The 13761-nt window shown below is 49.8% G+C and overlaps 1 protein-coding gene and 3 non-coding genes across 4 annotated transcripts; all 4 read right to left on the reverse strand.

The window, feature by feature from the left end:
- Nucleotides 1-6712: 6712 nt before the first annotated feature.
- On the reverse strand, nucleotides 6713-11940 carry Rpl3 (ribosomal protein L3). Its single transcript, XM_021217086.2, has 10 exons — nucleotides 11858-11940; nucleotides 10933-11125; nucleotides 10124-10292; nucleotides 9419-9554; nucleotides 8868-9054; nucleotides 8369-8529; nucleotides 7638-7739; nucleotides 7260-7355; nucleotides 6918-7037; nucleotides 6713-6815 (listed from the first exon to the last, which is right to left on the reverse strand). The coding sequence occupies exons 1-10, from the start codon at nucleotides 11858-11860 to the stop codon at nucleotides 6771-6773; spliced, it is 1212 nt and encodes a 403-aa protein (XP_021072745.1). The 5' UTR covers nucleotides 11861-11940; the 3' UTR covers nucleotides 6713-6770.
- On the reverse strand, nucleotides 7429-7522 carry LOC115062454. Its single transcript, XR_003842412.1, has one exon. It is a non-coding gene; the product is annotated as a small nucleolar RNA U83B (small nucleolar RNA).
- On the reverse strand, nucleotides 9555-9609 carry LOC115062457. The gene has a single exon (XR_003842415.1). It is a non-coding gene; the product is annotated as a small nucleolar RNA U82P (small nucleolar RNA).
- On the reverse strand, nucleotides 11387-11450 carry LOC115062496. Its single transcript, XR_003842447.1, has one exon. It is a non-coding gene; the product is annotated as a small nucleolar RNA SNORD43 (small nucleolar RNA).
- Nucleotides 11941-13761: the final 1821 nt, after the last annotated feature.

The raw sequence follows: 13761 nt of genomic DNA on the forward strand, positions 1-13761 counted from the left end.
GCCACCACGCCCGGCCCGTAACAAGATCTTGGCGCCCTCTTCTGGAGTGTCTGAAGACAGCTACAGTGTCCTTACATAGAATAAATAAATAAATCTTAAAAAAAAAAAAAAAAGAAAAGAAAAGAACTTAGTAAAAAAAACAAACAACATCAGAAACAGATCAAGTGCGCCCCGGCAGGGCAGGTGGGAGCTAAGACCAGAGAGGGCAGCGGTTTGCCCAAACTGTGCCAGCATGCTTCTGCCCTTTACAGTTTGTTTTGCTTAGAGGTTTCTGTTTGTTTGTTTTGTTTTGTTAGCTGCGTCTCATTTCTCTTTATTTTGAGGCAGGGTCTTATCTAGCCCAGGCTGGACTCCAACTCCATGTGATGTTGGTCTGGCCTCTGGCTACTACCTTCCAGGTGTGGCAGTTTGACTGTAGTGTGCCACAGTACCCAACCCACCTTTCTCTTACTGTTCCTTTGAAGGCTTGCCTCCTCCAGGAAGCCCTCATGCCCCACCCCTGGGTCCCTTTGCCCCTCACACCTTTGCCATTCCTCCCGTGGTTCTTTGCGACCCCAGGATGAAGTCCAAGTTCGCTCCTGTGCTCCTGTTTCTGCTCATACCTAAGTCCCTTGCGGCTATTTTTTTGTTTTGTTTTGTTTTGTTGTTGTTGTTGTTGTTTTGGGTTTTTTGAGACAGGGTTTCTCTGTGCAGTCCTGGCTGTCATAGAACTCACTCTGTAGACCAGGCTGGCCTGGAACTCAGAAATCCGCCTGCCTCTGCCTCCCAAGTGCTGGGATTAATGGCGTGCTGCCTACTCCTGGGGTCCCTCTCTCTCCTCCCCCTCTGACCAGCGCCCCCAAGAGTCCTCCCTGTAGCCCTTCTGGAGTCTCACCAGGTATCTCTCTGGAGCACCTAGGCTCAGTGTACAGCCCTTCTGCTTTCCCGGGGGCTGGGGTTTGTGTGCCTGGAGCCATCTGTAGCTCAGTCCGCTGGGTCTTACATTGGGCCTGAGACCAAGGTCCAGGGGTTCAGTCACTTGCTCAAGGTCACACAGTAGGTACCAGAGCTGGGAATGGGAAAGGGAGGACAGAGGAAACAAACCCCACAGCGCTGGGAGTCCCAGGGCATCTGAGCTAAAGATGACTTAGTCCAACCCTCTCCTCCAAGGTCCGGAAGTCCATTATTGCGGCAGCGGCAACACCCCACGGCCCCCAGTCACACACACACTGAGATGCAGGCCTGTCCTGAGCCCCAGCCGCCGTCACCACCCCCACCCCTCACCCCAGGCTAGGTTGGGAGAGCACTCTGCTGCCTAAGCCATTTTCAGTTCATCTTTTCCTAATTTTGCTTTGAGGAAGTCACTGCGGCTGGGCGCTTTCCTCTTCTCTCACGCACTCTCAGAGGCTTCTTGGTCCACTCCCATGTCTCTCTGTCTCTCGAAGCTTGGAGCATGGTGACCAAAACAGAGGACCCTGCCTTATAGGACAACGGAGTGACAGTGAGCAGGCTGGAGGCAGGTGCTAGCAATGGGAGAGAAGTGGACGCAGTGCAGGAAGTGGACATCTCCCTCCATTGCACAAAGGCCCCGAAGCGCAGTTAGCTTGCAAAGCTTAGGGCAGGGACAATATCTCACCAGCTACCAGCAGGGACAATATCTCTACCAGCCTCTGTCCACAAGTCTTTCAGAGGACTTTTTGTGGGCTACAAGAGCAATTGGGCAGATGGCCCTAACTCCAGGAGCTGGTGTGTGGCTGGAACCCTGAGCCGGTGTGGTGACACGGAGACGGGCATCACACAAGGTGAAGGAGCCCAGAGAGCAAAGGCCCACTGGTAACTCTGGAGCAGAGGGCATTCAAGCAGGCTTCAGGAGGAGGGGCCGCTAAGGAGCCAGCAGGGTGAGCCCCTTTCCCAGCGTGGAAGAGGGAAAACATGCATGCAAGAGAACAGCTTGTGCCAGAACTATAGGGCATGAGTTATTTGCTCCCTTCCCCAGGGGCATGAGCCTGAGAGAGACTGGTACCCACTCAGGTCTTGGTCTCTGCTATGAGACTGGGGTCCCCTTAGCACCTGCCTCCCCAGATATGAAAAGTAAACGGGACAGCGTGAGACATAAGCCAAGTGTGGCCTACCAGGCAGGGGTTCCCCCACCACCCAGCTCATCCTGGTTTGGAAGAGGGCCCTGTGTGGACTGAGATCTGGATCTGGGCGGGGAGGTGGAGACTCCTGGTTCCCACCCCTGCCACCCCTGGCTTTCTGCCTGCTGTCTATTTTTATTATTGTTATTATTAAGGGTGTGTGTGTGTGTGTGTGTGTGTGTGTGGTAGGAGGGGGCATGCTACAATGCACAGATGGTGGTCAGAGGACAACTTGCGGTACTTGGTTCTCTGCTTGCTTGTGGTAGATGATCAGAAGTCCTAGGTCTTCCTCAGCTACATAAGGGGCTAGCTTGAGCTACATGACTGTCTTTTTTTTTTTTTTTTNTTTCCAAGACAGGGTTTCTCTGTGTAGCCCTGACTGTCCTGGAACTCACTCTGTAGACCAGGCTGGCCTCGAACTCAGAAATCTGCCTGCCTCTGCCTCCCAAGTGCTGGGATTAAAGGCGTGCGCCACCACGCCCGGCTGACCATCTGTTTCTGAGTACCTACTATGTGCCGGCACAAATTGCTCTGAGACAGCCCAGCCTACAGATGGAGGCCATACCAGACAGGACAAGCAGCAGGGACAAGCTGCAGAGGGCACTAAGGTAGCTTCAGGCTGCTGTGACCAGAGTACAGTGTCCACGGAAGATGGGAAGGCGGTTCTGTGTCAGCGCTTCCTGACCGCACAGTACTCATTCTATTGTGTTTTATTTTGCCAAGTGGAGGGCCTGGGCTAGCCCTGCCTAAGACTGCTAAGTGCTGCCTCTAGTTTTGTGAATCAAATCAAAGGTCTGGGTTGTAGCTGGGCATGGTGGTACATACCTGGAATTCCCTAGCACATGGGAAGCTGATGCAGAAGGATCAGGGTTCAAGGCTAGATGGGGCTACATAGTGAGGTCCAGGCCAGCCTGGGTGACCACACCTGAACATAAAAATCTTTGGAGTACAAGACTGAGCATAGATGTTCACTAGGCCTCATTGGGGCATTAGCTTGGTTCTCACAGCCTGCTTCTACAGACCAGAAAAAAAGTCTTATAAGACTGTTCAGACATCCAGCGAATATTTACAAACCCGGAATGGGGCTAAGGGGCATGCCATGAGCCCAATACATAGTAGGTGCTTCATGAATATTGGCATATGAAAAAAATGTGAACCATGGTAGGCCTTTCAGCCAGGAGAGCCTTGCCTTAGATGAAAGGAGGAATAAAGTGCCTTCAGGGAAGAGACCCCGAAGCCTACGTCTGCCTCCCTCTCCCTCCCTGTCCTATGCCCTGAACCTTGGCTTCTAGAAACAAAGTCTTTTGCCAGTACTCAGGAGGCAGAGGCCAGCCTGGTCTACAGAGCGAGTTCCAGAACAGAGAAACACTTTCAGAAAAACCGAATCAAAACAAAACAAACCAGACAAAAAGAACAGCATATACCTAACTGCTCTGCTGTTTTCAGCTGCTGGGACTCCCCTGTGCAAGACCCCAAGACTGAGGTCAGTGGCAAGATGGGAATCTCTGGCAGAAGGGCCCAGGCCTACCATGGATGAGTGGGTGACTGACTTGGTTGTTTTTTTTTTTTTTTTTTAATTTATCTATTTATTTTATGTATCTGAGTATACTGTCACTGTCTTAGACACACCAGAAGAGGTTCTCAGACCCTATTACAGATAGTTGTGAGCCATGTGGTTGCTAGGAATTGAACTCAGGACCTCTGGAAGAGCAGTTAGTGCTCTTAACCACTGAGGCATCTCTCCAGCCCTCTGGCTTGGTTGTTTAATGCGCCTTAGTGGTGCTGTTCTGGTGTGGAGAAAGGTGGGTGGTGTCAGGGTCAAGGTGCATATGGTGTGCACATGGGGACTGCTGCCCCTTTGCTTGGATTGTCATCTGTGGAATGACAGGATAAACCTGCAGAAGCACAGGTCAGCCACTGTCACCTAGCACCCCCGTGTCATATCCCAGGCTGGGCGCTGGCCAGGCAACCCGCTGGAGAAGCCAAGTGACAAGTGGGTGGTGGTTGGAGGGACGGGGAAGTGGCTGCTTCGGCTATCTTTAGCACCTTTCCTCAGCCTTTGACTCTGCCAGGCTGAGCAGAACAGAGGCGAGAGGGAATCAGGGCCACTTCTCCATAATCACATGAAGCCAGTGACCTGGAGACACTCAGCAACCCACTGTTGTATCTGACTCCTCTCTGCCTGTTTTCAGGGGGTAAGCACTCCATCACCCCCATCTGTGGAGGAAGTATTATAGCCCATGGATGAGCTTAGGGAAGGGTAAGGACAGAGGGATTCCAGGGACTGCCGTAATACTGGGAACCACCCCTCTACCCCTCATGGAGCCTTAGTGGTCCTGCTTGTTGTAGGCAGTGGACACAGTAGTCGGGTGCTTAGCTTAACTTCCTGAGGTGGCACGTGCCTTCGGCTTCCCTACACCAAGGAATGAGCCTCTCTACCTCAGACTCCTATGGGCTATAAGGATCACACATGCTCAGAAGCAGGCCTTCATCTGTGAATAGGAAATAATAGGGGTAAGGACTGAAGCCCAGCCAGAGGTGTGATAAGCTAGGTGCTCACCAGGCAGGCTCTCTTGTCTCCCCCCACACCTGCCCCCAGGAGCCAGACCAGGTTTGACAGCAGCTCCTAGCATGGTGACCTTCATGATGCCCAGTCCCTGCCAGCAGTGCCCACCCCACAGCTGGTCAGCGGGTACCTTCTCCGGACCTCAGCCTTGCATCTGTATCACTGTGGGATAGTAAGGAGTGGCCCTAAGGATTCTGAAGGTGTGAAGAACTGCCCTTGTTAGAGGCAAGCTGGTCTTCAATAGAGGGACTGTAAAACCTCAGACAAGTAGCTGCTTGCTGAGAACTGGCAGAATATTTGGTTTCCTGAAGTACTAGGGAAGGAGGTAGCCTGGGGCCACCGCCACCCCAGCAAGACTGTCACCAGGATCCAGGTTATAGCACTTTGAGGTGAGCCCAGGTGGCAGGCAGAGCCAGGGCTGCCTCTTTGGGCAGTCGTGCCTTTTAAGGCAATGGCAACTCCACCAGCACTTCCCTGTTCCCACTTGCTCAGTCTCAGCAGGTAAAGTTCAAGATTGGAATTAGACTCCTTTTGTCACCACAGCATTCCAGTGAGGCCTGTCTGGGGGTTCTGATGAGAGGAAAAGACCATGCCACAGGCACGGGAAGCACACCTACATGGGGAATGATCCAGTCACCCCAGTAACCTGCAGAAATGCCGGGCCTCCCACCCTGGTACAGATGCTGTACTTCAGGAACCTGCAGTTATCTTGTGTTTCTCAGCTCTCCTCCCTCCGAGGCTGGGACCAGAGCCCATGAAGTCTCCACAGAGCCTCTTCACTTGCTATTTTCTCAGGAAATGCCAGAGCTTCACTCAAGTTCTTTTGCTCCAGCCACCACCGGGCAGCCTGCTATTTGAACTTCTATGTATTTATAATCTGCCTCCCAACACAGGTTCCTGAGAGAAGCAGCTTCAGGGCTGCTCATCCCCAGTATTCCAGAAGGGCACTAGTGTATAGTGAGCACTATAGACTTGCCTGGTATCTTGGGCTAGGGCTAGCCTTTGATGCTGAGGCTAACAATGACATCCTAACATCCACAACGTGGCCCACAACTCCATCTGTCCTCTTCTGCCTCTGCATCCATGCAGGTAATGAAGTGTAAACACCAAGAACTATTTTGAGAGGCAGCAGGGTGTATAAATATTTCCAGCACTTGAAGGGACCCACCTGGTGTACAAGCACCAGGGCTACACGTTGCTCTGGAGATCTGATACTGGCCACATAGCTGGAGATAGTCATGCAAAACCTAGACTGCCTGGGATTAATTAATGGGCCTCCTTTATTTAATGCCTCCTTCAGACCTAACAGGTCCTTGAAAGAGCCCAAGCCTGCGGTGGATCAGAGATCTTATTAGAATGCCAAAGAGTGGAGCTAGGTTTTCAGCCACGTGCTACACTCACCCCCTGGTGGTCCAGGCTCAAAGTACAGCCAAATTGCCAGATGGCACCAACAGCTAGCATCGACCCACCTCTGCAGCCATCTCCAAAGCCTCTTCCCATGTAGGGTTGCAACACTATCCTCATGAAAAGGCCAGCAGCTCATGAGCAGCCTTCAATCTGATGTAGACAATGTTATACCAATCTGTACAGCAGGGTCAAACCCCAGACTCTACTATCTGGATCGGATGCAAGCTCCTATTAGAGCCTCAGAGCTAAACCAAGCTGTTCTAACGCTGTTTAACATGCCAAGTGCTGGCGTACTAAACCTTTGTGCATGGTAACAAATACTGGAGCAAGCCAACCTTTTGCAGTTTAGCAGGCCTAGGGCCTAATCAATTCTACCTAAGAAACACCCTTTTGTCACCCAACCTCTGTACAGACTGGGATCGGTGGGATACACAAGCTGTGACAGAGACATTAGGGACACATTACTCTTCAGTAGCCCCAACAGTCACTATGTTTTTGCTTTAGACATTGTAAACCTGTCAGTTTCATTCAACAACCCAAATGTCGCTTACTAAAACTAGGCTCTTCAGCTCTTAGTGGCCACCAGACTGGCCACTGCTCTTAAGGAAATGTGGGAAACCAGTGCTGCTAGAAATATTTTATTGGTGAGACCCCTCCATCCGCACAAAGTGATCCTGGCATTAGGCACCTTCCTCCTTGGCGATGCGATCTTTCTTGAGTGGTCCCTGTGGAGGAGAAAGCTTCATTACTTCTGCACATAGCCAAGGAGGCAAACAGTAAAGACAAAACTAGGCAACCAGATGTCCCACCCAGCCCAGGTACCTTACCATGAACGCCTTCTTCTCCTCCATGGTCTGGAAGCGACCATGGCCGAACTTGGAGGTGGTGTCAATGAACTTCAGGTCAATCTTCTCCAGGGCCCGACGTTTGGTCTGGACCAGCAAGGACTGTGGGCCAAAAAGAATGGTCAGTGACTGACAACCATCGTTCTAATACTTAACACCTGCTCAAACAGCCACCACAGACACAGAACAGAATGGGAAAAAGGTTCATGCAAAGTTCACTCTTTCCCAGGATTTTAATACCCAGATGGGCCAACTTCCCCACAGCCCAGGCCTGTGATTCCCCCCCCCCAAAAATGACTGGTCAGAGCCCAGGATCAGTCTCACCTTACGAAGAGTAAGCACTCGCTTCTTGGTCCCCACCACACAGCCTTTGAGCATGATGAAATCATTGGTCACCTCACCATAATGGACAAAACCACCCTAAGGAATCACAGAAAGCTATTGGTCAGCAAGGCCAGCTAGTTGTATCGCGGAGGCGACTAAAATCAACAGGGCTGTTCTCAGAAGGAAGGCAACAGGGAATAATTCCTCAGTCTCTCTCGGGCGCTGTGCCCAGCGCTCATTCCAGAGCCTCATCACAGAACAGCTGATCCTGACATCTTTCAGCACCCCACCTAGTGGACTCAGCTAGTTGCTGTGCAGGGGCACAGCATGGCAGGTCCTGTCCTAGACATGTCCTAGGGCTCAGCCACCAGCACTCACCAGTGGGTTGATGCTCTTGTCAGACAGGTCATAGTCAGTAGATGCATTGTTCTTGATCAGTTTGCCGTCCTTGATGAGGTAGCCTTGACCAATCTTGTAAATCTGCACATGAGAGTCAACAACTGAGAAGACAGTCCTGAGAACCAGTCCCAAAGTCAGGGAGAGACACTGAATGTCAGCCTGACCTGTTACCCAGGTCAGCATAGAGTAGGAGGTCCATAGTTGTTTTCCCAAGTAGTGGGCCAGATTAAAACCCTGCTATGTGCCAGATGACAGGACAAAGGTAAGTGGGTCCTTTTATAGTTACCAAGCATCTTAAACTCAGGCCTGTAATCCTAATAATCCCGAGGCAGACCCAGGACTGCCACAACTCCAAGGCAGCCCATGCTATGCTGCTGTTATCTCAAAAACCATAAAAACTGAGTATAGAGCTGGAGAGATGGCTCAGCAATTAAGTGCAATGAATGCTCTTTCAGAGGTCCCGAGTTCAAATCCCAGCAACCACATGGTGGCTCACAACCATCTGTAATGGGATCTGATGCTCTCAGTGCTGTCTGGAAATAGCTACAGCATACTTAAATAACATTTCTAGAAACTGCTTATAATAGAACCTTTCCAAAATTTCCTGGGAAAGGGCATTAATTAAACCTGGGCTAGGCAGTGTGTCATATGGATTTCTAGGATTCTCATGGACCTGAAACCCTCTCACTTGCAGGACCCTTCAGGCTTACCTTCTTGTTAATCTCTGTTCGGTGATGGTAGCCTTTCTGCCCAGCTCGAGCCACAGAGAAGGCGACACGGGCAGGGTGCCAGGCTCCAATACAGGCAACTTTGCGCAGACCTCGATGGGTCTTTCGAGGCAGTTTCTTTGTATGCCAACGACTGGTTACCCCTGAAAAGAACATGTTAACTCTTAGGGGGACTGGGCACATTCCTGTCCCTTCCCAATGAGTACTCAAAATACCTGATTAGTTCAGATTCCTAAATTATCTAACAATGGGTAAATCTGAATATCAGAATTCAATCCCAAATTTTAAATGACTGGTTGGTTGTCTGCCTAAATAGTTACTTGCAGCTTTACGTGTTGCTATGTGGCCAGAGGTTGCCTTGTGTTTATTGGGTTGAGGCAGGCAAGGAAATGCTGCCATAGCATCACTTGGATGGATGCTAGGTCCAGCATACATTCTATAGTCTCACATTATCACCCACAGAAACCACAGCAAAGCTTACCTTTGTACCCTTTGCCTTTTGTCACGCCGATGACATCGATCATCTCATCCTGCCCAAACACCTGGTTCACAGGAACCTGCTGCTCCAGTCTCTCTCGGGCCCAGTCAAGTTTCTCAGCCACAGTGCCCCCATTCACCTGGATCTCCATCAAGTGTGCCTTCTTCTGGCGCAGAGGAAGCAGGCGCATCTAAAAAAAAGCAGATGAAGCTTGCATCAGGCTGGTGGCAGCTTTCAAGTCAATGAACTAGAAAGTAAATCCCGAAGCTCAAAGCCCATAGACCTTGATCCTTGGCAGTGGTTGGTGGATTGTCATGCATGATGAGCTACTAAATGGTTCCTAACTAGCAATGTGTTAAGAAAACAGAATACATGGCCCAATTGCACACCATCATTTCAGACTAATCAGATACAGCACAGTAAGACCATCTAGAGAAGCCTATCAGTTAAACAGTGTCACAGTGCCCTCTGCTGGTTGACTATAAGGATACAAGACACCAGACATGTCTCCAATGCCCTCAGATCACAAAATGCCCCCAACATTATGTGCTCACCTGAGTGTGGGCGATTATGCGGATGACCTGGCAGTACTTCTTCATGCTGTTGAAGTCCTTTTCCAGCTGCTTCTTGCCTGTGTCATCCTGCCATTTCTTACAGTACTTGGTGAAAGCCTTCTTCTTAGACTTGTGCCTTCAGGAGCAGAGCACAGTTGGGGAAGGGGCCCGGTGCAGGCCTTCATCACCCTTGCAGCGGGTGAGAGGAAGGCAGACTGGCACCATTTGGGAATGGGGCTCATTGCCGGCTTCTAAGGAGCCTTTTCCACCGGCAAGCGGAGCCTGGATGAAGCTCATCGGGCAGAGCCGAGCGGAGCTGAGCAGAGGTCCACAGGTTAATATAAGCCACAAATATACACAATACACAACTCTTGCTCCAGGGCACCAGAACTTCCCTTTATCTGGGGGCACATCTCACAGTAGTCAGGGACTCAGGCCAGAGGCAGGGACCTATCTAGTACAGACAAGGCCAGCATCTAAGCCTAAAAAGATTACCTCAGTACACTAAGGTCCAGATATGCAGGATAACATTTCCCAGCCTCCCTGCCACTTCAGTATCAAAGCAACACTAACCCTAACCACCACCCTCAAGGGCTAACAGCCAGCTTTTGGCTCAAAAAACCCTTTGATCAAAGTTCCTTCACTTTCAATCCCAGCTCAGTGTGTCCCTTAGTCTAGGGGAGCCCAAGGGTTTCCCAGGCTTACCAGTTCTTATAGAACCGCCTCTTACACTCATCACTGATATGCTCAGCAAATACAGTCTTGAAGGTCCGGAGGCCTCGTGGGGTCTCAACATAGCCCACAATGCCCACAACCACCATTGGGGGGGTCTCCACAATGGTCACGGCCTCCACGACTTCTTTCTTGTTCACCTCTAAAGACAAACAGGCATAGGCATCAGCGGGAGCACAAACACCCCAGCACATACAAGTGTCCACTTAGAATGGCTTTGTCTCTGCACCAGAACACTGGGCCTTCCAAGACTGCTCTTCACAACTCCAGGCTCTCCAACTGGAGCTTTTAACAATTGAGCCGAAGTTTCTAGCCCGAATTTACTTCGAATGACTGCTGCTAATCTAAAGCAGGCACCATGCCAGGTGGTTACTATCAGCACTGAAGTAGTAGCAAACACATTTGCTGTCCAGACTATCACCAAGAGCTGCCTGGTTTCAGGTCCAGAAGAATACAACTGTTAATTGTGTCTAGAAAGTGTTGCAAAGAAGAGGAGGCAAACTCATAGGTCAAGAAATTTACTGGAGTTTACTAGAATGTCTACCCTTTCACAGTATCTGAGTCCCAGGTACCAGCATGGAAAGAACCAACTTCCCAAGCAGGACTTTGCACAGGACTGGAATCTGCCTTAACTTTGCTAGGCTGAAGCCAAGTCAGGCTTTGTTCTACACTTTTGCATAAAACACCCAAGGATGCAGCTCTACTGTGCTCCTTCGGAAATCTACAGTATAGCCATAGGTAAAATAACACACAACCCAAGTTGGACAAGGAAATATACATACTAGATCCAGGCCTGTCAACTTCCCGGACGATGTGGGTCATGCCAGCCTTGTACCCCAGAAAGGCTGTGAGGTGAACAGGCTTGGAAGCGTCATCCTTAGGGAAGCTCTTCACTTTCCCACGGTGCCGGCTGCTGCGCTTGCGAGGCAAGAAGCCCAAGGACCCATGCCTGGGAGCTGAGAATTTCCTGTGAGACTGAGGTAAAGGGAGAGATCACCAACATTGCTCTCAATCGTCCCATCAAGCCCAAACGGAGGGTTACACTTTCTTTTCATCATAGAGTAGGCTGCAGTAGGACTTCAGCTTAACGCTTTTAGTTCCCATGCCTTCCAAACACATAAACAGCTTAATTATACTAAAAACCCCTATGGGCAAGCTTTCACCCATGTGACTACATGGCAACATGGCGGATCACGACGGAGCCAAATAAGCGTCGGCATCTAGCACTCCCAAAGCCAAATCAGAACTTGACATTCAGCACAGAGTTTCTGTCCGCCCGTCAAAAGGTTCATCATTTGTGGCTTCTGAGAACTTCAGAGATCCACCTTCCTCTCTTAGAATCACATTCCGAAATGGGGATCCGACCCGATTTGCCAAATGTCTCCACTTTAGCCAATGCATCCCTAAAGTTCAGGGCCATTCCTACCGGACTAAACTTGGGGCCTAACCACGAACTTGCCACAAAAGGCCCATGCCATGAGCCCCTTAGGATTACCCTCAATCAAATGGCCCCCACACGGGGCCAGGCCGGTCACACACACACCCTGTCAGGCCGTTAGGGTCCCTGAACTTCGGGATGGTCGCGACCCTCGCACCGACCCCCGATAACACGCTCTCAAGATGGAGAAGCCAGGATGGCGCCGATGGGCGGCGACTATAGGTAGGCCCACAGGAGAGCAAGGTGGTAGGCAGCATGGCCTTACGTACCATCGCGTCGCCACACGCCGCCGATAGAGAGCGAGCTGGCGCCGGTGCAGGCTATATAAAGCCAAATGATGGCTCCGCCCCCTCAGCGTGCGAACGTGCCGACGCAGTGGGCGTCGGGTCGAAGGGCGCGCATTGAACGTCCTTTTGTACACGTTTTTCCCGCCCACTCGGGATTGACAAATAGCGACGCTACGGAGAGTGGTTGGGCTCAAGCTTAGCCAAACGCCTCGGCGACGCTGAGGTTTAGAATGTAATGACACTACGGCGTTCTGCAGCAGCCAAATTTCGTGATAATGAAGAAAAAAATGGAGGCTTTGTGCTTCCTCTCATCTGTAGAACCGAACCACACAGGGCTAGTCCCTTCGGTCCCACACAGCAACGAAAACAACGGCGTTGAAGCCGGCTTAGTGTGACACAACTGACGGCGTTGCTCTCGCGAGCTCTTAGGATAGAAAGACTGAATGAAACTGCCTTTTTGCCTAACCAGTGATTTTGATGTGACAATGACGAGACTTGAATACGCCATGATTTCGTGTACGTCTCCCTCAAGTCCTGCCTCTGCCACTTCAGTCTCCAGATGCCATGTCCCGTTCATAGTTTGCTCTTAATTTTCAGATTTACAAACGTGTGGGTTTTTTCCTCGTGTGTGTACGTATGTGCGCCACGTGCATGCGTGGCATTCTCAGAAGTCAAAACAGTGACAGATTCCCCTGGCCCGTTGCTGTGAACTAAACCTGGGTCCCGTGGGATGACAAGTTTTCTTAACCGCTGAACCATCTCTCCACATCAAGAATTTTAATAAGGGGGCTGGTGAGATGGCTCAGTGGGTAAGAGCACCCGACTGCTCTTACACAGCTATAGTGTACTTATATATAATAAATAAGTAAATCTTTTTAAAAAAATTTTAATGAATTTATTTTCCGCACAGCAACATAGCTTTATAAAAAGTAAAAAAAATAAAAGAATTTCATAAGTGGAGGAGCACCACTTAAGGATAATATCCTTAATAAGTTCTTTTAAATTTTATATGTATAAAAAATAAAAACAAAAAAATAAATTTTATATGTATGAGCGTTTTCCTCATTTATGCACGTGCACCACATATGTGCTGTACCGGGGAGATTAGAAGAGAGTGTGGAACCCTCTGGAACTGGAATTACAGATGGTTGTTGTGCTGGGAACCAAACCTTGGTCCTCTGCAAGAGCCCTTAATTACTGAGACATCCCTCCAGTCCCAAGAAGAATTTTTTTCTTTTTTCTTTCTTTTATTTTTTTTAAAAGATTTATTTATTTATTTAATATATGTGAGTACACTGTTGCAGTCTTCAGACACACCAGAAGAGGGCATCAGATCTCACTATAGATGGTTGTGAGCCACCATGTGGTTGCTGGGATTTGAACTCAGGACCTCTGGAAGAACAGTCAGTGCTCTTAACCCTCTTTTTTCTTTATTTCTTTTTCTTTTCTTTCTTTCTTTCTTTCTTTTTTTTTTTAAGAGACAGGGTTTCTCTGTATAGCCCTGGCTGTCCTCAAACTGTAGACCAAGCTGGCTTCAAACTCAGAAATCTGCCTTCCTCTAACTCCCAAGTGCTAGGATTAAAGGCATGTACCACCACTACCTAGCTTTAGCTTCTCTCTCTCTCTCTCTCTCTCTCTCTCTCTCTCTCTCTCTCTCTCTCTCTCTCTCTCTTTGTTTTTTCGAGGCAGGGTTTCTCTGTGCAGCCCTGGCTGTTCTGGAACTCACTATGAAGACCAGGCTGGCCTCGAACTCAGAGATTTGCCTGCCTCTGCCTCCTGAGTGCTTGGATTAAAGGTGTGCACCACCACACCCAGCCTTTCTTTCTCTGTCTCTTTCTTCCTTCCTTCCTTCCTTTCTTCCTTCCTTCCTTCCTCCCTCCCTCCCT

This window comes from Mus pahari, chromosome 17 (genome assembly GCF_900095145.1).
Source record: "Mus pahari chromosome 17, PAHARI_EIJ_v1.1, whole genome shotgun sequence".
Lineage (NCBI taxonomy): Eukaryota > Metazoa > Chordata > Mammalia > Rodentia > Muridae > Mus > Mus pahari.

Coding starts and splice junctions, on each gene's coding strand:
- Rpl3 (XM_021217086.2), bottom strand. Junction 8,530..8,867: donor AAAAGGCAAAGGGTACAAAG/GTAAGCTTTGCT, acceptor TGTTCTTTTCAG/GGGTAACCAGTCGTTGGCAT. Junction 7,740..8,368: donor GAACAGAGATTAACAAGAAG/GTAAGCCTGAAG, acceptor TCTCATGTGCAG/ATTTACAAGATTGGTCAAGG.